We start from the raw sequence: 26,262 nt of genomic DNA on the forward strand, positions 1-26,262 counted from the left end.
TCGGTGAACAAGATAAACAATGGGCTCCACGTAAAGTTTGCCGAACCTGTGTTGGAGCATTGAGATTGTGGAAAAATGATAAAAAGAAGGCTTTGCCATTTGCAATTCCCATGATTAGGCGGAAGCCTACAAACCACTGTGATGACTGCTAATTTTGCTTAGTTAATGTAGAGTGATACAATGCAAAGAGTAAGAAGGACATTGTGTGTCCTAAGATATCCAACGACGGCCGTGGACAGCACGATCACCGGACATGTGTGGCACTGCCTTGGGCATCGGATTGCCAAAAGACAGCCAACTCCTCGGTAAGTTTACCAACTTGGTAAGCTAAGGCTGGTGGAAGAATGGGATTTGTTGCCACAGAATCTTACAGACACCCTTATATCGAACATGGTTCACCGCTGTCATCCTGTTTAGCCGTTGGAGGGATCATACGCCGTATTGATGTAATGTGATCATATTTTCGAGCATCTTGTATCGACTTCTGTAATGTGACCTTTTTTGAAGAACTCCTATAAATGTGCCTTGTCTGTTTCTGGCTGTCTCCTCATTTCATCGTTATTCGGTGGTACACCACCATACCAAATTTTGTCCCGCTTCATCGCAAGCTGCACGAGTCACACCACGGTTTATACGTGTTCTGTTAATTTTGTCGAGCAGTGTATTAAACCACACTTTCTCTTTTGTAAATATTTTTGTTTCATTTTGAGAACATATATTACGTAAAGATGGCGAGGTTATGATTGTCCCAGGCTTTAAAACTCATTTTTGTCCCAATCGTTCCTATAATCATCTGGTCACCCTACCTTTCTCTGATACAACCCGAAACTCTACTTTTTCCCTTTGTCTCTTCTTTTTTTTTAAATTTCAATGTCGAGTTAAATAGATCGGACACGTATCAGTGACAAAATAAGAGATATCACGGCATTATTCTTCATAATAGTAATAATACAGGAACTAAAAGATGCTTAGGATTTCGATAAGCAAGATGGGCCAGCAAGAAAGTACGGATCCTCTCTTCCAGCGATGCGATCACACCAGGGCGGTCTTTGCAATTTATCTGGATATGTTTCTATTGTTAGAAGCACATTTACATTTGCCTCAGTTAGGCAGTCTCCATTTCTCACTCATCCCCTCCCAGTGTTTACTCCGTGGCTGAGTTAGTTGGTCTCAGGCGTAGATAGCAAGGTTTTTCTCCCCATTAACTGGGGTTTTTTCGTCCAGCAAATCAGGCAAATCAACTATAGAACATACGCAATTTACAGACACAAATACGGATTAATGTATTTAATTACGGGTAACCCTAAAAAAATAATAATAATAATAAAAGTCCCCTCCCAGTGCATCTGCGTGGGTAGCACAGTGGTATCGTCATTGTCCTCCCCACACCGGGTGGAAAAGGCCTGGGTTCGAATCCCGTCGATGACGCGAGGAACTTTAATGGGCTTTTTTCACTCCGTGGCTGATTTAATTGGTCTCAGGCGTAGATAGCAAGGTTTTTCTCCCCAGTAACTGGGTTTTTTTCGTCCAGCAAATCAACCATAGGACATACGCAATTTACAGACACAAAATACGGGTTAAGGTATTTAATTAAGGGCAATCCTAAAAATAATAATCCCCTCCCAGTGCTCTTTTTTTTCTAAATCTCTGCTCCCAAAGGAATTGTGTCTTTTGGTGTTCTTTTTCCAATTTTCTTAAGGAGGGGTTCAGTCATCAATAGAAGCGATCCAGAAATGGAAAGGGAACCAAGTGTATAGAAAAGTCCATCATAACTGTGCAGCGTGTCTCTGAAGAATCCTGAAAGCGAAAAAAAAAAGAAACAATCATTAGTATGTGGATCGTTGAACTATTCTGAATGCATTTGATAACACTAATACACGCCATCCGTCTTTGAAGTCCATCAAAGATGGAAGGAATTTTTGGACGACACTCCCGATACCAATTAACTGGGCCATGTTGTTAATCGGTGTTGGGAGTGTCGTAGTATGGTCATTGCCCAAGAAACTCAGGTTTTTCATCCAGAAAAACATGTGGTCCAGACAAAGAGCACAAGCTATTACCGACCCAATATATGAGCTTCGACCTTGTCCTTCATTCGGAGAGGTCTAGTTTCAAACCCTATCAGAGTGTGGACTTCAACCCTTAATTTAAACTAAGTTCAGTATTTGAAAAAAAAAAAAAAAAAAAGTCATATGCATAACTGTCCTCAAAACATTAATAAGGTTGTTGTAGTACAGTTTTAGGAATATCAGCGACTAAATCCACATTGTTCCGTGTATACAGTCTGTAAATTGAGTGGGTTCCGTCCATTTTCTGTTTGCTGGACGGAAAACCCGAGTTTCAGGGAGAAAAAATAATCATGCTACCCTCGCCTGAGACTGACTAACTGTGCCACGTTGTGAAAAAGGTCGATAAAAATTCCTCACGTCATTAATGGAACTCGAACTCGGATCTTTACCACCCGCTTTGGGGAGAATGGCGATTCTATCAACTGTGTTACGCACAAGGCCGTAGTAGTAAGGGAAACTTTCTCCTTTGGATATTCAGCGAGCGAATATACATTATTTTTATGCTCCACTGCATACGGACTTGTCAGTAAGCCAGGCCTTTTGAAATCGTGGTGATGAAGGAAGCCTTTCTGCCTTAAATTTTCTTGACTCAGTATAGGTTTTGTTGAGGATTTTCATCCCGAAAAATTAGAAGTGTTGCTGCTAACCTACGATAGGGAATTTGATCCACAATATGATGTTTGTCCTGTGATTTAATCGCATGGTTGATTTCTACAGTGACGGACAAAATAACTGCATCACCTTAAAAAAATTAACATTTGTAGTGAAACGTATAAGATATTGTTTTATTACAGAAATTTTGTTTGCCGCAAAGCAAGGGTATTGCGTCAGATAACGCTTCTATTGCATCAAACAGTAATTGCAAGGTCATCAGCCATTTCTATAAATACGGCGTTAGAAGGGTATACACGCTCATCAGTATCCTGTTTTGTGGATGTGTAAGCATGGCACCAAGAAAAACACGTGTAGCTGTTGCTCTGTGTCCCAGGAAGGGCTTTCTACGCGTGCTATCGCTGATAAAATAGGTTGTCACCAGACAACAGTATCCCGGGTGTGGAAATTAAATCGTGAAACCGGTGAGGTGAAGAGAGGACCTGGAACAGGCCGCAAGAGAGAGTGACTATGTCTTCCCAAGATCGATATTTGAAACGGCTATGCCTTCGTAATCGCCACACTAGTGCTCCTGATCTAAAACTGGACTTTGAGATGGAATCTGGTATCCGCAGCTGAGTGGTTAGGAGCTGGAGTGCAGTAGCACACGCTCTTTGAGTAGACCGGGGTTCAAGCCCCTGACTGCTAAATACGGTCGATCTGCCAACCCGCAGTGGACCAGCGTGGCAGATTATGGTCCATTTCCCTCAGCATGAATTGTTGAAGAGGCTTCCATCCTACAGTGGCTTGATAATGGCTGCAGTTTACCTTTACCTGGTATTGAAACGAACTGTCGAAAGACGGTTTTCGGAATGTGGTCTGCATGCCTATCGGCCCAAGAAGAAGCCTTTGTTGACCCAACAAATGAGGAAGAAGCGACTTTCTTGGGCTAAAATGCATGTTTCGTGGACAAAAGAGCAATGGGACACCGTCATCTTTTCTGACGAATCGAAATTCAATCTGCATGGCTCGGATGGGAAGCGATATGTCAGAAGACGAAAATCGGAGGTATGCCATCCTGACTGCATAACACCGACTGTAAAGTCCCCCCCCCCCGGTCAGATGGTCTGGGGATGCATAACAAGCAAAGGGGTGGGGCGAGTTAAGTTTATTAACGGAATGCAGAAACCTACACTGCTATCTTGGAGGAGTGCCTGAAGCCCGTTATTAGGGATCAGCACACAGACGTCCAAAATTGCATTGTTCAACAGGACTCCGCACCTTGCCACACGGCAAAATTGGTAAGTTTTATGCTATTTTGATTTAATGATGAGTTTGTCTTCTTGTCTCACAAGGCTTAAAAGATACATACACCAATGTTTTCCCTCGTTTTTGTCCCTTAAGGTGCAGCACACCGCAGAAATGCTGGCATTACACTGTTGGAACAGTCGAGATTTGAACCCCATTGAAATTGCTGATTCATAATATCGTCTAAAATTGCTCAGAAGAAGCCAACAAGTAAGATTCAGCTGCAGGAGAGCATTGTAAGGGTGTGGTACCACGAAATTGGGCAACAGTTTATCCAGAAGTTAATTAACTCTATGCCAGATCGTTGCAAGACTGTAATTGCAGCTCAAGGAGGAACAACAAAATATTGAGGACTTATTTTGCTGATTTACAGGACATAATACAATTACGTTAACTTGTCATTTCAGTTTGTACACGTGAATGCAATAAAATGTATGTTTGGTTGTCGTGATTGCCATTTGCATGATTTCTCATATTTCCATTAATCACGCATTTTACCCTTTGGGAAGATGTTTATGGAAATCAGGCATATGCCAGTGCCAGTCAGGTGAAGTCTTTTTATTGGATTTCATTCACAGAGATATATATCCCAATTAACAAATGCATTTCGAACATTTCTGCAACCCACAATGCAGCGAAAAACACATTATTTGCAAAATTCACAAGTGATGCAGTTTTTTTTTGTCCACCACTGTATATAAAGAATATGATAAAATGTGATGTGGTTCGTAAATATTTATCTTTATTTGGATTTAACTCACGGTAGAGCATTATTGTACAGGTGGGCGAAGCCTCCTTTTGTACATTTTGTACGCAACGACCAAATTCAGTTTTCTCATTAAGATCTTCTTGGTTTATAATACTTTTTGCGTTTAATGAGTTCATATTCTTGACTTCGTAATGAGAGAAAGTTCTTCCTTTAAGCTTCTTCCAACAGTGCATCTCAGTGATACTTTGAGGAAAGCTAATTACAGCAAACAATAGACCGAAACAGCACTGCCTTTCAAACCTGAAATATTTCACAATACGCCAAGGATACATCAAGAACATCTGATAACGTCTCAAGAGAGACGATACAGACCGGCTTACAAATGACTGCGATATGCCAGTCAGTACCACAACAAGGATTTCTGACATCATCTCTAGAAGTAAGCTAGAAATAAATGTTAAAAGAAAAGCCCTGAAATTGTTCCAGTCATTGCAGGGCGTCAAACAAATTTTGCTTCCAACATGTCATGAGCTGCCATATAGATAATAATTTTAAAGTTAAAAGTCATGGTTCTTTTAAATTCCTTACTTCCTTCAAGACAGTAAATATTAAAGAAAATTATTTTTAAATGTAAATTGGAATAGGACATACCATATAAGATATAGGACATATAAGCAGAATTTACGTATTAATACAAGTAAAGTTAGCCTTAACACGTCGAGATTGACATTAACTATTATATTAACATTAATAAAGTAACACAAGTATGAAATGACTTCAAGAATTAAATTTTAGAAAATTATCGGGTAAACTGACTCTTCTTTGGATCATTATTATTATTATTATTATTAAAAAAACACATAAAGTATATTTACCTATGACACTTGGAGCTAGGACAGACGAACATCCAATAAAAAAGCGAGCCAGACCGCTCGAGAGGGCAAAGCTTTCTCTCCCTAAGTATTCTTCCAATAAGAGTTGATACAAGTAAGCGTTTGCGCCTTCAAGCATTCCATAGAGAATTCCAAGCACTAGCAACGATGCGTAAGACGCTGTCGAAGGTATGCAAGACATTATTATTCCCACCGCTAAGGAAGCTAATATCGTAAAGTCCTTCTTGGTCAGGAAGCCTTTATCGGTCACCCAACCGAGGCTGATTCTGCCCACAAAGCAAGCCAAACATGAGGCGAGAATAAGGTATGTCGCAGAGTCAAGAGAGTTCCTTCTGTCCAGGGCAAAGTCGACCAGAATAGTGTAATAACAGTTAATAACGAAGAAGAAGCCAGCCTGAGAAAGAGCAATCATAAGAAACAATGGGGATGCTATCATCCCGACTAATATCTGCAACGTGCACACTAGGGAATGAAAACAAGTCCAAAGTGGAAATTCCCTTTCAGACTCATTTTTCATAATTTTCTGGGAATTATGGGATTCTTCTAGCAAAGGGCCAGTTGTCAATATATCAGACAAAACTTGGTCACCCTGGTCTTTAATTTTCCTTTCCACTTTAGTTGAACTATGAAGAATGTCCTCGTTTTCCAAATCACGATCGCCTTTAATTTTACCTAATTTTGATCTTTCGTTGACACCAGAAGAGTTTTTCAGCACGCAAGGAACACGAGGAATAACCATACTTGCTGGAATAGCATTCATGATGAGTCCCCCTAGAATGAGAAAGGTTCCACGAAGACCGTAAATCTCGAGCATCTTTTCAGTGGCGGTTGGCAGGACGAATCCCCCGACGGACATACCAGACAACACTACACCAAGAATAGTAGATTTGACAGTGGCAAACTGTTGGCAAACAATGATGGGAACCACTGGCATCAAGAAACCCATGCCTAAACCTGTAAAAAACAATTAATTATGATTTAAATATTTATATTGAAATACTATAAAAATGATAAAAACAAATTCCTTAATCTTAATGACTCTCCATTTAAAAATCCTTTTTTCTTAGATGATGTATTCAATTCTGAAAACATTAGTTGGTCCAGCTCTTGCAGGAAAGCGATAGAGCCTATGGCATTTTTAACTCCCCAAAAGACAGGCTGGACTTGATCACAGAAACATTATGACATCACATGGCTCGAGTTTCTTTACCGAGAATCAAAAGTTGAATTGAGTACGATCGTAGATATCATGCTGTGGTAAAATTCGTCACTTTAATTATATCCTTTTTATTGGAGGTGGGGGATATCAAATACATGATCTATCCTACTAATGTTAATTCAGTTTTAATCCACTGTATTCGCCAAAATATGTCATTCTCCAATTACTTTATTTTAAATCAGCATAATATATTATCATCATCAGCAGCAGCAGCAGCAGCCATTTTAAATCTATCGCAGGATGAAGGACTCTCCAGCAACTTTCCAGTTCCTTAGGTTTTGTGCAATGGCCATCCATTTACTACTCACAAACTCGTGAATTTCATCTGTCCATCTCTGTTGTTGTCTTTCAAGTTTTCTTTTAGGTCCTCTTGAATACTATTCTGTTATTTTCTTAGTCCATATGTAATTATGTCTTCGAGCTATGTGTCCTGACCAAGTCCATTTCAGTTCTTTAGTTCTGATAAGAATGTCCTTTATTTGTGTCTGCTGCCTGATCCATGTGTTTCTCTTTTTATCTGACAGTCTGATTCCTAATATAATTCGTTCCATTCTTCAGTGGTGCAGTTTTCAACTTCTCTTCCATTCTTTTGGTGAGTGCCCAAGTTTCACTTCCATAAGTCATGGTGGGGAGTATACATTGGTTCATTATTTTACACTTCACACAAACTGGGATATTGTTCTTCAGTATGTGACTATATTTCCTGAATGCTATCCATCCAAAATTTATTCTTCTCTTGACTTCCAGCCATTTATCATTATTACAGCTAATAACTTGTCCCAGATAAGTACATGACTCCACCTTTTCAATTACTGCTCCTTCAATCATTATTTCCCTTTCTGTGGCATACTTGTTCATCATTACTTTTGTTTTAGCCATATTCATCTTTAGTCCAAAATCCTTACTAGCTGTGCATAACTGATTAAGATTTTCCTCTAATTCTTTGGGATCGTGGCTTATGACCACAATGTCATCTGCAAACCGTAAATGGTTTAGGTACTCTCCGTTCACATTGACTCCTTTCTGCGACCAGTCTAATCTTCTGAAAGCTTCCTCAAGGGCAGCAGTAAACAGCTTCGGAGATATTGTGTCTCCTTGTCGAACTCCTTCCTCAATTTTAAATTTGCTACTGTCTTTGTCTACTCTAATAAAGGAGGTAGCGTTCTCATATATTTTCTTCAAAATCATAATATATGGAGTATCTATGCCTTGTCTTTCCAGTGCCCGAAACATTGCCTTATGCTGTATGGAGTCAAATGCCTTTTCATAATCCCCAAATGCCAGACATAATGGTGTTCTAATTCATTTGCTTTCTCCATTAGCTGTGATGAGAATAGTTGAGAATACTGTCCTTAAGCCAGCTTGCTCTTTCGGTTGATTCTCATCAAGTATTCTCTCTAATCTGTTAGTAATGACCCTTGTGAACAACTTGTAGATGTGGGATAACAAGCTAATTGGTCTATAATTTTTAATTTCTGATTTATCTCCTTTTTTATGCAGCAAAACTATGATTGCATTATTCCACTCCTTAGGCGTCACGCTTTTCCTAATGAATTTTGGGAAGAGTCTTACCAGTTTTTGTGTTATATCTTTTCCTCCTAATTTTAAAAACTCTACAGTAACTTCATCTTCTCCCTGGGCTTTCTGATTCTTCATTTTCTTCAATGCATGTTCTACCTCATCAGGAAGAATGTAGAGTATGCCGTATGTGTTGGTAATTTGTGATCCAATTTGTGATCCATCTTCTCCACCGCTGGCATCATTCCTTCGCTCCTTATATAATTCTTTATAGTAGTCTGCTATTTGAATGATGCCTTCTCTGCTATTTATAAGTATACCCCAGTTTCAGTATCATTTGTCTTTCTGTATTACTGCTCATGGCTGCTGATTTAAGTCCTTTGAATTCCCTTAATGCTTGTTCTACTTTTCTTGTGTTAAATCTTATTTCCTCTCTGAGTCTCTTTCTAATGACTTTGCATAACTCAGTATATTCAATTTTGTCCTTGTCAGTGTTTATCTTGCTCTTCATTAGCCGTCTTTGGTTCATCATGACAAGTGTTTCTTGACTAATCTTTTCTTATTTGGATTTCTCTTTACCTATACGTTTCTAGGGCTTTATCATTTTTAGAAAGTTGTGTATTCTTCGTCGACAATTTGGTACTGTAAGATCTGCAGAAGCTCAAACTTGTTCCTAAGTTCCAGTACATACTGCCTTTTCTCCTCTTTTGTTATCTCAAAGTGCTTCGTATTATTTACTCGAGTCAGTTTTGTCCTTTCTTTTCTTACATCTATATCAAGGTTACATCTATATCTTATCATTCTGTGATCACTTCCAACAATTACCTTGTTCGTGATGGTAACATCATTCACGATATGTCTTCTATTAGTGAGGATGAAGTCGATTTCATTAGTTGTTAATCCATCTGGGCTCTTTCGTGTTCACTTTCTGTTCACGCTTTTCTTGAAAAAAAAGCGTTCATTACTGTCAATCCTCGAGATCTTGAAAATTCCACAGTTCTTTCACCAATTCCAAAATGTCCTATAGATTCCCTTTCTGGCTATTTTGTATCTTTCCAACCTTAGCATTGAAGTCCCCCATAATAATGGTGTAGTGAGTTTTCTGTTCATCTAGAAGTCTCTCAATTTCGGTGTACACTTCTTCAACCTCTTCATCATCATGGCTCGATGTTGGCGCATATATCATTATGACCTTTAGTTTGTACCTCTTAATACCATATCATATTACTAGTAATAATATATATATTACTGGTTAACTTCCATATATGTCAAACATTCCATTTAGATTATAAGGTACTTGTTTTCCCCAAATAATGCAATTATATGTCTTTAATTTAAATTCTCTAACAAAAATAATGAACATAATTCTGAAACAGGTATAAAAAACAGATAAAAATTATAAAATTGCCATCCTTCAAATATCTAGCTATACGAGTCATTCTAGACTGTTATTTACACTCCGCGTTTGTATATTTTTTCTCTCTTACCCAAAATGGCCCCGTATAAGATGGTTAACCACAGAATGCTGTTTGCAAAAACACAGGCAGTCAAACCGGATACTGCAAATATGCTTCCTGCTATCGCCGTCTTGCGGTTACCAAAATGATGCACCATTATGCCTGAAGGTAGCGCTGTAACAGAATAAGAAAATTATACGTTGTGTTCCTAAATAATATTATATATATGTACTGTGTTTAACATTACATCAAAATAATAATTCACGTTAAATTATATAATGTAAAAAAAAAAAAAAAACTGACAGAGAAGATTTTTATATTCAACCCGGTTATTTTGTGGTCTGTTTTAAAGCAATTCCAAAGAGAACGACGTGCGTCACAGTTGGTATAATCATTGTCCTCCCCACAATAAGTGGAAAAGATCTGAGCTTGAATTTTGTCACTGATGCGGAAAATTTTATGATCTCTTTCACAACTGAAAGAGACCATAAAACGTGGCTTAGTTAGTCATTCTCTAGAGAGAGTAGCATGGTTCTTTCTCCCGGAAACTTGGCTGCATGAATCCAGAGAATAGAAAATCGGCCACAGAACACAAAGTTACAGACATATTATATACCACTGATTGGTTTGTAGGATTTTAGGCGCATCAGCAACTTAGGCCATATTTCGCCCGTGTATGATAAGTCTGTAAATTGCGTTCTGCTTTTTTCTGGACGAAAACCCGAATTTCCGGGAGAAAAATCATGCTATCATCATCGGAAACCGACTGACTCAGCGACGTTGAGAAAAAGCCCCCCAAAAGTTTCCTGGATTCGAACTCAGGTCTTTTTCACCCTGTGTGGGCAGAACGGTGATTATACCAACTGTGAGGGTTTATGTACGATGAGGGTTTATGTAAGATGGAATAACCTACGTTACTGGCGCACCTAAAACCCAATAACAAGTTCCTGGAAGAATAGAATGGAAACTGTTAAATGAGCGTGACTACATAATGAAAGAAAGGGGAGGGAACATGAGGAACACTGCGTAGTTGGAGACAATACACGTTGAATGGCAACTTTATTAGGAACCTTTTCATTAAATGGAGCCCCCCATTCGGTAACAACATCACGTGTTCGCACCATGCGATATAAAGCAGCTGCGACATAAGACACCGAGAGATGCCTCATTGTATGCAATTTGATGCGATAATGGACAAGTCAAAAGATTATCTAAAGAGGATAAAGCAACATGTTTGAAAGCAAACTTGTACAAAACTTGGCTCCAGAATATGAGAGCGAATTCAGTCTAAGATGTTTTCCGCAATCACCAGATCTCAGTCCAATGGAACGCCTGTGGGATGAGGTGAAACAACCTATTCATCGGAGTAGAGATTCGCAGCCATCCGATTTGGGACTATTTCTGAAGGAATTGAGTCGATTTGAGAGAACATCCTTGCCCCAGGTTCTAGACATTTCGTTGAGCCCACGACGAATCCAGGTTACTCTGAAAGTTAAATGGGAACCGACTAATAAGAGAGTTGCTGGTTGTACATATGCATGAAGGTTGAAATTAAGACGGAAAATATACTAAAGGCAAAGGATGATGGAGAGCAATCGTCCATGGAAAAGTTAACAACAGAAAAGGTTAACAGGTTCTAGAGAAATCCAATGTATTTCTTTATTTCCGACAGCTGGCAGCACGTGTCAACAGTTCACCTGACAGATAAATTATTTTACAACCTTTTTTCTTTAGGTCTGTTCACACATGTAAGCATCTATTGTCTTCACCACGGTCATCCCTCAGTCCGCATCTAAACAACTCGGCCCCCCAGTAGGAATTTGGCTCTTTTGGAAAGGTTTCTCAAGCCATCCTTGACTTCATTAAAATTGGATCAACAGAAATCCGGCAATTATTATTATTTCTTTCTTTATTTATTTATTTTTCATACATCGCATAGGCTATGGATGTTATGTTTGTTGCCGTGAGCTGATTAGAGGAATGAATGGACAATATGAAGGATGCGCATACTTACTGCGATCTGAGGCATGTTGTTCATTTTATTAAATTACTGACGACCAGTGCAACACTTGTACTTATTAAAACTCCTGAAGGCAATAATTAAAAGTGCAGAATGTCGAAGATACGTTAAAATTTTAAAATTCCCACCTTGTAAACCAGGGGTGGACAACCCATTGGCCAATGGCCACAAGTGGCCATTTCGTAAATATGTGTGATCAACTCGATTAAGGTGAATCGAATTATTATATAAATATTTTCGAAATTTTTTGAATTACTATATGAGTGTACGTCATCGTAGGATTATCGGAGTGCAAAATGGAAGAAGTCTGATAAAGGTTCTCTAAAAACCGTTAACGATCAAGAAGGTTCAACAGTGAACAGTTCTTGAAAGACAAAAGAGATCGGAAAACTGTTCCACGAAGTTTCCAGGAAGCCTAGAAGTCATTGATGAAGATGGACCTCCATCAATGACTGGTAAAAACTCGGACTTCGAAAGAATTAAAATTCGGTATACAGGAGACTTTAGCTTTATGATGTTTAAGGTATTTTGCCATTTTTCTTCATTCTTTCAATAAATACGAATGCATCAGGTAGCTGCCGGAATGAGCTCTCCAAGGGCAAATCAATTTGTGTCCAGTGACCAGCCGAAAAATGACTCGGTAAAGTCACTCAAACTATGGCTATTTTAGGGAATATAGCGCAGTGAATGTGACAATCCAAAGTGGAAAAGAAAGCGATTGAGTCGTGATGAATGTACATGGGAACCCCAGAGTTAATGTTTCTGAATCCTCAGCAACTAAGTCCAGTTGTTTTGTTAAACTATCAATTTTATATATTAAAATCATCACGTGATTCACGCCGATGGATAATTTATTATGGAGGACGAGTAGATCTACCTTATCCTTATCGATTTCGACAAATTTCCAAATATATCTTTATTCTATTTATTTAAATTGACGAAGGCAATTTAAATAAACTTTAGCGATTGGGACGAAATTATTATGCGTAATGTTGCACTAAAATCGCTACTAGTTAATCTGTAGCCTCAGTTTCACCCTAACGAAATGTTCTTAGTTAAGGAAAGTTCAGAATTAAGATTAAAATAAGTCAGGAATCGTACCTCCCCGGGAGATGATGGTGCCAAATGTAAATGTTACGTTGTACACGAAGCTGGGAGTACAATTGGAATTGTACTCACAATTTAGTGTACAACTAAGCGCAATTGGAATGTAACGTTGTCTAGATTAACCTGTGAATAATGTTTTGTTTGCTTAAATGGAACTAGATGTTGTCAACATTGATGATGACGAACGTTGATGAAATTATGCAGTTTACACTCGAGTTGTTTTAGGGAAATGGTTATTGCGAATCAAGAACTGAAACCGTATTTTACAAAAATCCGGTTTCAGTTTTTGTCACAAACCTGAAAATGCAACTTTCTTGCTGCAGCTTACTGGGTGCACAAAAGAACCTTTGAGCCGAGGGCGGAAAGACATTATTCGACCATGCACTAGAGACTAGACGATATGGCTTCGCTGAGAGATTAGGGAGCTAAAAGAAGCAAGAAAGACCACGAGGGCATAGGTGAAGTTAACTAGTATTATCAATATTCCTGAGGACTTCAGACCCAGATTCCAGCGTAACAAAAGCATATTTTTTTCAAGTCATTTTAAGGAATCACAAGTAGACAACATTTGTTACTTTTATACAAGAAGTAAAGCATTAAAAATAAGTTGTCTTAAGAATATTTAAATAGAAAGAAAAGAAAAAAACAAAATCGTTAAAGTTAACCATTTGCTCCTGAACAAAAATTTGCAGAGTTTTGTTATTTTAAAGTGGTTTTGACTGCTGTTGAAGTGTGTGTGTTTTAGGGTAACCTAACTTGTCCAGACAAGGCAACTTCTTCTTTAGAAGTTAAAAGAGACCCGCAAGGGAACAAAGATTGCTTAACATATCGCATCATTATTTTATATCTATCTGATTAAACGAAAAAGATAAATTTTAGCGAGCGTTCTTGCCGTTTAAAACTACATTACGCAATAATTTTTATTTTGTTTGTTTATCTATTTATAGTGTATTAATCAACACTTCAGAGGGTATTTAGAAGTGGTAAACCGTACATTTCCCACTAGTTTAACCCCTAAGTCAAAACACAAACCTCGAGCAACGGAAAACGAAAATCTACAAAGAATTCTATAAGACGCCTCTAAATATTCTCTGAAAATCGGTACATCGCGTGCAATATCATGGCTACGAATGACGATCAATTTGCTTTCATGATGCAACATCCATTACGTCTTGTGTCTCAACAGCTGAGACTGTCTGAATGTTTGAAGATTGTTTTATCTCAAAAGACACTTATGTGGCCATCGCGATTTCTAGATTAATCTTAGAGCGTTTCTTGTGGGGTTACTTCCCGAAACAATCTTCTGAAAAAAAAAAAGTGCTTTAAGCTGAGGGACTTAAATCTTACGGCTGTAGCGCAAACCATTTAAATACCAGCGTGCGATTCCGGAAATATTTTGATTGCATCTTATAGTTCAAAGTGCATATTTTGTTTACATTCCTAGATTTTTTTTGTGATTTCGTTTTTAAAGTGAGATTCTTTTTTATTACTTTTAATTAGATACATTCCTTTTTAATTAATATATCTAATTAAAAATAGGAGTAATGTCAAAATCTCGGTTTGATATAATGTGAAGTTTGATATTCTTTCAAACTTCGACTTAGAGATTGTTTTTTCGCAATTTTAACCAGGCGTTGTTATGGAAAATAATAAAAGTATTAATGAAACTTAAAAATATAATAACTTGTACTGTTAACTTTACAATTTTATCTCTACAGTCAGCTAAAGAATTGCATAAGATGAGTTGCAGTAATAAACACTGCTGATGAATGAATTTTACAGTCCATGCTCTATCAGAAATAACCTTGGGACATACTGATAGTTGCAACTATGGAATTCTGTTGCTAATATATTATTCAAAAATATGCGCCGTGTATAAATTTTAATCATTAGACATGGAGGTGAGAAACGTTTACAATGACATTCCTACGTCATGAGGAGAGTAAAATAAAATTTCGCTATTTCTATATGATTAACATATTTTACAACAGACTGACACCGAATGCGTCACAAATATTTCAACACCTTGATTAATTATTCCTGTTGATTCTTTGTTTACTGAGGAATCAGAACGTTTTGAAGAAAACAACAGTGTACGAGTGGTTTAATCGGTTTAAAAAGGGACAGGAAACCCTGGAAAATGACTCCTACAGTGGAGGCCCTTCGATATCACAGAACAGCGAAAAGTGAAGGAATTTGTGCGAAATGATAGGTGGATAACTGTTGAGATTGCTCATGAAGTTGGACTGAATGTAGTCTCAGTACATACAATACTGGCGCAAGATTTAGTGATGCTTCTCGTGTGCAAAGTTTGTTCCACTCTTGCTGTCGAACAATCAAATGGATTGCAATCCATCGCAGATTGGAAATCCATTGCAGGTGGTTTGTTCGAAATATCAACGCAGGATCTGAGCTTCTTAAAAAAAAGTGATCACTGGGGAAGAGAGCTGGGTGTTTGCCTACGACCCCAAGATCAAGGTGGAATCATCCGAATGACACACAAAAATATCCCTATGCCCCAACAAGTCTCGTGCAACAAAATTCAGCATCAAAGTTAAGCTGATAGCTGTTTTTCGACGATGAGGGCATAGCTCACCACAAATTTCTGACTAGGGGAGAAGCATTACTGCTGCTTACTACGTTGAGGGTTTCTCACGGTTACGTGAGAATGCGAGGCGAAGACGACCTCAAAAGTGGAAGGATGGCTGAAATTTGCATCTTGACAATGCGCCAGTCACACTTTAGCAGTTCTTGGCTGAGAAAAATTCACAATCATTCAGCAGCCTCCCTACTCCCCGCCGACCTTGCACCATCTGACCTCTGGCTGTACCCTAAACTGAAAAGGGACTATGGGATCGTCGTTTCGCTGCAGTGGATGACATCAAAGAAAACGCCGAAGCGTCCCTACGTACGCTAAAAACAGGATTTTAAAGAATGTTTCAAAGCTTGGAATGCTCGATAGAGCAAGTGTGTGTATGTGTGTGTGTGTGTGTGTGTGAAGAAGGAAGGTACTTTGAAGGTGATGGTAAGTATGCTCAATTGTTTACTCAATAAACGTTTATATTAAAATTCGAGATACTTTTTGAATATACCTCATACATTCATGAATTAGAACGAAGGAACCTATTAATCTTATTTTATCAGAATATTTCTGCTGATCCCAAGACAAGCTGAGAATTTCTAGTAATTAGTAATTAGCATTGGCAAATGACGCAAGAAAGCAAGCTTATATACAGCATCAAACAAAAAAAAGCCTCTCCCATTTCACCTATTCATTCCCTCCAGTGGCTTGTCTAGTTCTCCTTGAATTTAAGATATCAACTTCCTCAACATCAGATGGAAGTTTGTCCCAACAATCAACCACCCGTTGGCTAAAGGTAAACTTCTGCACATCTATTCAGCAACCGTCCTTCCGCAATTTGAATTTGTGCCCGCCCCGTCATGTGTGCGGTCTGAGCATGATGAAGAATCCCATCAGCACTACGCTTGCCCAATCCATTTAAAGCCTTAAACACCTCAATCAGATCACCACGCAGGTACCTAGCCTCCAGACACTGTAATTTGTAGAACTGAAGCCTTTCTTGGTAAGGGTACCTACCCATTTGTTCCCCTCACCAATCTCGTTGCCCTTCTCTGTACTTGTTCCAGTAGCTGCACATCTAGCGGGTTTCTTCCAGTCATATCCCATTGTTTCTTATCGAGATCGTTTTTTTTCCTTTTTATATTTTTAGGTAACAAGAATCTCACTTTGAAACCGCCCAAAAAAAAGCGAACTAAAACAAGCCAAGGCGTGGACAAATTCGATCGAGAAGTTAAGGCGAACTGTCCAATACTTCTCATAAATGAGAAAAAGAGTTCCAAATATACTAAAATTAATTTCTGTTCTGAAAGAGAAAATAAATTTTACTTTTAAAAAGGAATCTCTTCTAAAAATGCTTCATGAAATCGAATTTTCTTGGGGAAAAATCTCAAAGCAAAAGAAAGCTTTTAATGAAAAAAAACCCCACGAAATTATACTTAAAAGGACCAGATATTTTCAACAAATAATGCAACTTAGAAGGGAAAGCAGACCAATCGTTTATATTGGAGGAAACTTGGATCAATAGCAATTTGACAAGTCAATGCTGGAAAAGTCAAAATTGTTTTATATGCAAGCGGAGTAATGGGAGTTTAATCCTAATTCAGAGCATCACAACAACAGGGGATTATCAGGGTCACATGAATAGAAAATATGGAAGTCAGTTTATTGACGCCTTTCGATTTTTTCCTGTTCTTTTCAATAAGTCAGAAAATACCTAATACATGACAGATTATATAACTACAGTAGCTTTTATCGAGCAGTATTTCAAAGTTGATAATGATATATGGTATCCCTCAAGCTCAATGCCAACCTGATAGACATAGCAACAATATACATTCCACCAGGCCCAGTGACATCATTGAAGATGTGATCCACTGGCTAGTAAATCACCTCCATGCCTCTGCTAAGCACGTTATTTGTGGAGATTTCAGTCTTCCACCTACTCTCACACATCTTAGTAGGAAACTCATTAACAGTATGGATTCATTGGGAATCGGCCTACTTAATTGCCACCCCACGAGAGGATCTAATCTCTTGGACCTGATATTCTCTTCAGCACCATGCGACCTCGAAGACAGTCCTCAAAACCTATTTCGACTCGATCACGAACCCATTGCCATACTCCTGCACTTAGCCGCACCTAACTTTGATATCCAAAGCCCAAAAAAGAAAAAAGACATCACAGCACCCAAATTCATTAATCCATCACGATGTCTCGAAGCTGCATCCTCCATACCTTGGGAGGCTCTCAATAATTGTGATCTCGAGCTAGCTGTGGACCTCATGACCAGATGGATTCGAACCATTGCAAGTTATGGTGCTACAAAGACTGTCTATCACTTCCCGTTCGAGAGCTTGGTGAACACTAGCACTGAACAACAGCTTTCAACAAAAACAAAGTCTGCATAAGAGATGGAAAGAATCAGGCGCTATATAAGATCGTATTGCCTTCTCCAGAGCCCGGGCAGTTTTCAACTCAGAAAATATTTGCAATTAAAAAGCATTTAAATGCAACCCTACGAAAAGGCAAATCGTTTTATGACTCTCAGCACACAGGAATTCCTAAAACACTGGACCTTGAACTGTAAATGGACCACATTGCACGGTTCTCAAACACTGTGGCCCCGATGCACTTGGCAACTTACCCATCAACAACGTCCCTACTATATTCTCGCCACCGTTCGCATCACCAGGAAGCAGCTTATAACTGCTATAAATGGATTGCTACCAACTGCAACTAAAGGCCCCGATCTTGTGCCACAATTCATGATTAAATGTCTTAGCTCGTTTATCATCGATCCTCTACTATCAATTTTTAACCGTGTCTTAACGCAGCACTACTTTCCCTCTCTCTGGAATAGATATGCTGTGAGGCCACACCCTAAATGCCAATCTGCAACCCTCATTAAACAATTCAGGCCAATCTTTCATTCTTCCAGCCTCTTGAAGCTCATGGAGAAGACATTACTTTCCATCATCACCAATCAAATCATGCCTCACAAACCCCCACAGATTCACTATGCCATTCCAGGAAGATCCACAGTCACCAATTTAACATCCATAACTAACACCATTCTCTGTGCACTAGAAGCTAAAGCAGAGCTTTCTGTCACCTACATCGACCTGGAAGCTGCCTTCGACTCCATCAGTATCCCCTCACTTGTTCACCTCCTAGAAAACTACTTCTACATAAAAGGTGACATGTTGTGGTTTATCACAACCCTGCTCTCTGACAGAACCATTCTTCTTAAAGCGGATCAACACACAATCATGAGAAAGATCACTGCGGGCGTTCCCTAAGGCGGAGTCCTCTCCGGAGCATTATTCACTGCAGTTATTATTCCGTTTGTGCAACAGACAGAAGACATACTCTGCTATGCCAATGATATTAAGATATACACTCAGATTAACCCCGGCGAACATCTCTCAAACATCAATAAAAAGATCTGTGAAAAGTTACACGACTCAGGTTCCTATCTCCATCAATTTGGCCTCCTCATTATCCCTGCTAAATCAGCCCAAATTGTCTTTTCTCTGAAACGCCAACCCACTGAAATCCAAGCTTCTCTAGACGGCATTCCCTTCCCAGTGGTCAAGATGCATACAGACTTGGGAGTCGTCTTCGACTATAAACTGAGCTTCAACTCTCACATTGACAAGCTCATAGCAAAATTCTGTCAAATGCGCTGGACCACAAAACAACAACTGCTCCACATTAGGGATCTGGATGTGACTCGTCGGTACATATACACCTCAGTATACTCCGTCGTACTGTATGCCTCGGAAATTTGGGGGTTCGTGGCTCCTACCAACATCAAGCGCGTGTACTCCGCCAATTCTGGCTCCTTCGTTGGATTACGCAAAAACATCGTCGTCCACCCCAGCAAAGGACAACTGCGATGGCGATGTCACTTCATTTTGCCTGACTTCCAGATCTTGTATTGGAAAAACGCCTTGTTCTCACTGTCAAGATGACAACCGGAATGGTCTCGGAGACAAGCATCTGGGAACTGTGTGGCTGGAGGATCCTTCTACCCGCACTGAGGTCAGCTCCCACGCTCACAGCTCACTATAACAGACTAGCGCTCAGTGACCGCTTTCTTCCCAGAGAGATGCTCCCCACAATCCATTCAATTGACGGCGACCTCTGTAGGTTTGCGAAGGATCGGAGGTACCGAAGACAGACCCTTAAGAGCCTGACGTTGGCCAGGCAAAGTGCACATTGATAAGGGCAGCATAACAATGCCCAAAATATTGTAAATAATATTCAAAGCACGATGTCTTTATGAATGTGTTGTAAATAAAGTCAAGAATATCTTTATGAATATAAATATAACATAATGTAAATATGAATATCTGTATTATTTCATTGTAAATACTGTCAAAAGCATATATTCTGTAAATAATCTGACACTGATTCTATTTTATTATTGGTTCTGGGGGATGAGCTCGAACTTCAATGTGGGCCCCGTCTCCCCAAGGCTATTGTCCACCAGCCAATGTAAAACCCCTGGCATTGCTGCTGTGAAGGGTCTATTGTATATACCACGTTTGTATACAATAAATATTATATATATATATATATATACTGAGTGGCCATAAGTAGGAACCTCCTATGTATTTAATAGCGGGATCTACTAGCTATTAGATGCATATAGCGAGTAGTCTCCGTTTAACCCCCCATAATAGTCTGTGTTCGCTGGGAGATGGACTCAGCGAGGCGTCGAAAACAGGCCTCGTCGAGCCCTGTTTTGTTGATTCGTGTTTATCAATTGATTCTAACAGTTGCTAAAATAGCACAGATGCAACTGTCTATTCCGAAGAGCTGGTTCCACCTCACCCTAAAGGTGCTCAATTACAATGAGATTTTGTGATTGGAGAGGCCACTGCAGTGACTGAATTCAATGTCCTGTTCCTGGAACCTGTTCTGTAATTTCTGGCTTTGTGACACAGCAAATCTTGTTGGAAGAACCCATTCGCAGATCGATGCACTCAACCATGAAGGGATGCTCCTGGTAATGGATGGTAGTAGTAATACAGATAATACAGTAAGACAATGGATGGTAGTAGTAATACAGATAATACAGTAAGACAATGGATGGTAGTAATAATACAGATAATACAGTAAGACAATGGATGGTAGTAGTAATACAGATAATACAGTAAGACAATGGATGGTAGTAGAAATACAGATAGTATAGCAGGATGGGCTCTTCGCTTCATGCTTTCGCCAAATTCTGGTCCTTCCACCAGCTTAAAATAGTAGGAACCAGGATTCATTAGGCCAAGCAACATTTTTCCGATCCTCCGCTGTCCAGTGTGGGTGTTCTTGAGTCCACTGTAATCGTTCCTTTTCATCTTTTGCAGACAGCAGTATCGGTACCTCATCCATAACAAGGTACGACGAGTTGTGCGTTCTGAAATGCCTCTTTGGTCACTCCTTTTGTTCCGGGTTGTTATTCGACTGCTGTATCCTTTCTGATACTGTGAATAAGCCTTCTTAGAATCCATTGGCCTCTGTTCCTGTTTCGCCACAGGATCGCCGTTGGTTGGACGTTATTTAGTTATTGGAAACAGCAGCCTCAGAAGGTTGAAGTTTCTGAGATATTAGTACCGGCTGACATGTTCATTTAAAATTACTTACTCAAATGTTGAAATCTTTCAAAAACTCATATTGAATTGTATATATACAACGTTAAGTATCTATCTGCTTTACCCGTATCCTTTATACCGCATGGTATAAAAGATACGTGTAACTGAATAAACTGGCCAACCAGTGTACATAATTATCAGGTAATAACGCATAGCTCAAAAATCCGAAAAGTAAATTAGAAGTAGTTGAAAAGGTAAATTTTATGGTAAACAATCATACCATTTGGTCTTTTAATTATACGGTTAGAATGTTATAAATATACTAGTGTCTTAACTAAAACAATCCCTCCCAAAAATAAAATAGTGACAGGGCCAGACTGGCAGGTTTTGAACTTGGTGATTCCCGTGTTTGTCTCCATCAAAGTCACTTATAATACCATGCCTATTAGTATGTAGAGGACCCAAATTTGCTACTGGCTCCTGGGGCCACTTTGCCTCTGGTGATGAAAGTCCGCAATAGCAGAAAAATATATAAAACCGAAAATACAACCCTAAGATTCAGTGGTTAGGACAAGAAAAGATACACTATGCATATAGGAGTGACACAACGAGAAAAATTAACCAGGATGATTACAGTGCAAGATGGCAAATGACGATGATGATGGCATTTATGGTGTTGACAGCATGTTACATGGTATCCAAACCAATGGCTGCATAGCATAACCATGAGTCCAACTTGCTTGAGCGATTCCATACGTTCATTCATACGGAGGATTCCTAGGACATGGCATTCCGAGGCTCTTACTGGGGGGGGGGATCTATTTGAGTGTATGTGCGGGCGTCTGTTTTTAGGGATAAAATAACTGGACACCTGTACAAAGATGACATCTAACCACGATGTGAGACTGTTTTATAGTGCAGAAGACTGTTGATCGTTATCCGGCAATAAACACCCTTTTCGGTGAGACGTGGATAACATGTCTTACCTAACCTCATTCCTACAGGAGGATGCTCTTGAAAGACATATTGCTACCCACCAACTACCTCCTTCCTTAACGATTCTTTTGGGAGTCATATTGCTGCCCTCCAACTACTTTCACGATCTCTTCAGGAGCATAGATGCGCTCTCATGTGTCACTGGGCCTCATTGCCGCATAAGCTTACGTGCATATATATATATACACTAGTCATTATGAATCAACAGGGATTACCTTTATTTTTGATATAGGAAGCTTCTTTTCCAACCAACTCTCTGGTCCAACTCGCTAATAATTCTTGGGGAAGGCGATATCAATTTTGCAAAACATGTGGGACTTCTTCCCCACTGTCAGAACCGTAGTGTTCAGACCGTACGGTCTCAACAATGAGCGCTCAAGACTTCTGTCTTCAAACACCATACCTCTGGCAGCAAGGAAACCATAACGTGGATTGACATTAAATTAGATTTTTGAAGGTCTGAACTGCTTAATAAATATGGACCGATTATTTCTTTTGGTCCTGTAGCTTGACATTAGAGTTAAATTTAGGGGTTTAAAAAGTTTAATAGATATGGGGGGGATTATTCTCTACATTCCTTAAGTCGGACTAGAACTTTTCGGGGCGTCATGTTCACAGGAATAGAGCAACTCACAATTAATCCGAAACTTTTGTCTTATGTTGTAGTGTTTGTTCTTCAGGCATGCGTATAAGAGACCAATCGTCGGACAATATGAATGGTCTACGGATACTGATTGAAGTTTCATGTAGTTTCATCTCTAAGGTTTCCGCACTTATTGCGGCAGTTTGTGGTGTCGTTCATTTATTGCGTGGAACGAAAGTTCCGATGCATTTGAACGACCCGCCCACACAGAAGCTTCGTGTTGTTTTGCCTGAAAGCTGTGCCACTCCCATGGTAGATCCGACATAAATAGCGTCGCAATTTTTGCATGGGATGCTGTATACCAGGTCATGCTGTGATTGGAATGTGGTGTTTGAAGGTCGATTTCTGAAGAATGTGTATAATTTGTTCATGGGTTTTGCTATGATTTTCATGTCGGTTCCCTTCCATATTTGGTTAAGTTTATTGTACCAGTACTCGACATATGGAATGGTGATGAAATGTATTTTGGTCTTGTCGGATTTTTGTGCAATGTTTGTTGCGAGGTTGTTGTTATTTATTTTTTCACGGGTTATTGTTTTAACTTTGTTTATATAGGTTGGCGGGTAACCCCTATTTGAGAATCTTATGGTTAATTCATTTATTTCAGTGGTTAAAGAAATCTGGGTGGAAGAATATTTAAAGATGTTAAGAAATTGATTCAGCATGACCGATTTTTTGTATGGTTGGGGATGGTAACTATGGAAATGCAAAAGCATCCCCCTATTAGTGGATTTTTTATATATGCTGAAATTTAGTTTTTGGTCTAATCTGTGTATGGTAAAATTAAGGAAATTTATGGAGTGGGTTTTTGCTTCAATTTATAATTCAAATTTTAATCTCTGATGGATATTAAAAACCTGTAGAATATTGTTTATGGTCAATTGATCTGTGATATCTTCCGTAGTATGTGATCTGTGGTACAAATGGATCAAGATGGATCTTTTCTAGTTTGTCTAAGTATAGTTGAGCAATGAGTCCACTGATGTTTAGGCCCATTGGGAGGCCGAAAATTTGCCTGTATACTTTTTCTTGAAAGAGAATGTAATTAGCATTTACAAATAGTTTTGTTGGTTCGAATATTCTGTCTTTGGGGAGTCTGGTGTTTTTAATTTTTAAGTTATCATCGTTTAAGTAGGCCCAGATTACGTCTAAGGCGTAAGGTACATTTACGTTAGTGTATAGTGAAGTCACATCCAGTGAATATCACTTCATATCCTCCTTGATATGGAGATCTTTGAAGTTCATGAATAAAGCATCGTAGTTTTTTATGTTAGGAGTTCTCGGAGTGGTTTTAGAATTGGGTAGATGAACATGGCTAAGGAAGCAAAAGCTGAATTCTTATATGACACGATCGGACGTATTGGGTATCCTGTTTTGTGTAATTTTACTTGGCCGAATAAGGTTGGGATATTGTATGTGCGGGCTTTAATTTGTTTAAGTTGGGCCATAGTGATGTGGTCATCTTTCCTATAGATGGTGAGCATTTTGTTATACTGTATTTGTTAACTAAGCTGTTGAACTCTTATGGTGCAACCTCTTCGTATGTCGTTTGTCTGAAATGATGGTGTTTATTGAGAATAACTACTGTATCGCCTTTGTCGGCCTTTTGAATAATGATATCGCGGTTTTGTCTAAGTGTGTGTGAAGCTTTAGCTTCTTCTCTATGTCGTTTTGATATTGTGGGAATAGTTTGGTTTATGATTCGATTTATCTGTTGGATTAATACGTTTTTTTGAGGCAAATCTTAAGTGCGAACTCAAGATCAATAATCATTTGTTTCTTGGTGGGGGGGGATTCTCGGCAGTAAATTATAATTTAAACCTTTATTTAATAGGGCTATTTGCTGAGAAGTTAGTGTAACAAATGATAAGTTCTTTACATTATCTGATGGATTAGGGTCATTATGGGAACCAGTGTTTAAATAGGCTCGGAAGTTATTAATATGTGGTAGATTTCTATTGAGAAAGGTGTGTGAATTTTTATCTGCGTTTTTGGTGTTTCGGTATGCACTCTGACTCTCAAAACGATTGTGTGACGAATGGTGACCTCTGTTGTGTGGAAAACCCCCAAGGGCTTGTAATTTTAGGTTATGTCTATTCTCTAATGTGGTGGATTGGGCGTCGATTTTTAATTGAATGGCTAGCTATGTTTGAAAATCCAAGGAAATTCCTTGGATTTTCAAACCTAGCCGAAATTTAGCAAATTTTGGTATTAAATTTTCAGAAAGACATTGTTTTAAAAACTGGATATGATATTTTTGGGCCGCATATTTCAATGTAATTCTAGTATAGTCTTGTTGTAACCCTGTTAACCATTCAGCCATAGCGTTGTATATTAATTTATAACTTGAGTGGTCAATTAAGTCAGTATACACGTATGCGTGAAGTATAGTTCTAAAAGGGGCAATCAAATACACTAATCATGTAAGATGACTAGTGCAATCTTGGTTGTAGTAATTTAGACTAGTCACGTAAGATGACTAGTGCATATGTATCTTGGTTGTAGTAACTTAGACATGAAAAATAACTGTTTAGTTTTTAATTTAAAGTCAAACTTTGTAGTCGCCTGCACATTTCAACTATCTTTATTGTAAATTACGAATATTTAAATTTTTTTGTTAAATTTACTTTGTAGTTCCATTCACGACTGTTTGTAAGTACAACGACATCACTTATCAGTTCATAAACAGCTAAACCTACCTATGAAAGTTCGAAACTTAAGAATAATTTATTCTTAGCTCTATCTTTAATAAGCACTCGAATCACACCAAAAAGAAACCTACCCATAAACTGGAACATGGCTGTATAAAGACTGAATGGCCACACTGCGCCTTCTCTATCCTGATTAAATTCCTTCATGGTTGCTACAAACAAAACACTTCCTGATCTTTGTAATCCAAAACACAGAAAAACAATGAAAAAACAGGCCACAATTAAGGAGTAGCTAGAAGCATTGAGTTTTATGCGTTTATGGTCGGTTCTCTTCAAAGGCATCTTAAGATAAGGGTGCGTTTTGAGTTTCCTCCTCAGAATGCGACAGAAGTTTTAAATATACAGCAGACATCCTGCGCACTGCTTATAAAATCACGGTACAAACAGAACATGACGTCACAGTAATTAATATGACAAAATCCGTGCTGATTTTGCATTTTTCTAAAGGTACTACGTAAATGATACACAACTGACGCGCGGCACATTTTAGAAAGTTTTGTTCCAACAAGGCATTTTACTCCCTTTTTTAAATAAGGACACATAGCTGATATTTTCCTTATCATGTTACGTTCAAGGTCGGCTCCCATCAGAGAAAGTATTCAGGCAACGCTGTCTCTAGATGTGTCAACTGATTCATCAGAAATGTAACAATTCAGGATGAGCTCGATAATAACAAACCTGTTACTTTGAGAGACGTAAGGTGCTGTCATTTAAACTGCATTCTATGTACTTATCCAAATGTCACGAATAAAGAAACCTTGGATTCCCTTACTCACGTGGTACATATCGTTAAAGTTTAACGATCGTTTATCTGTTATTTACATCAGATAAAACACGTTCGAGACACA

The 26,262-nt window shown here is 38.7% G+C and overlaps 1 protein-coding gene across 1 annotated transcript; it reads right to left on the reverse strand.

Moving 5' to 3' along the window:
• Positions 1-1,615: 1,615 nt before the first annotated feature.
• On the reverse strand, positions 1,616-25,568 carry LOC150090233 (monocarboxylate transporter 9-like). The gene is made up of 4 exons (XM_090369025.1): positions 25,486-25,568; positions 9,795-9,938; positions 5,553-6,524; positions 1,616-1,797 (listed from the first exon to the last, which is right to left on the reverse strand). The coding sequence occupies exons 1-4, from the start codon at positions 25,559-25,561 to the stop codon at positions 1,640-1,642; spliced, it is 1,350 nt and encodes a 449-aa protein (XP_090225151.1). The 5' UTR covers positions 25,562-25,568; the 3' UTR covers positions 1,616-1,639.
• Between the last annotated feature and the right edge of the window lie 694 nt (positions 25,569-26,262).

The sequence above is a fragment of the Mastigoproctus giganteus genome, chromosome 2, assembly GCF_048544385.1.
Source record: "Mastigoproctus giganteus isolate SK-2022 chromosome 2, ASM4854438v1, whole genome shotgun sequence".
NCBI lineage: Eukaryota > Metazoa > Arthropoda > Arachnida > Uropygi > Thelyphonidae > Mastigoproctus > Mastigoproctus giganteus.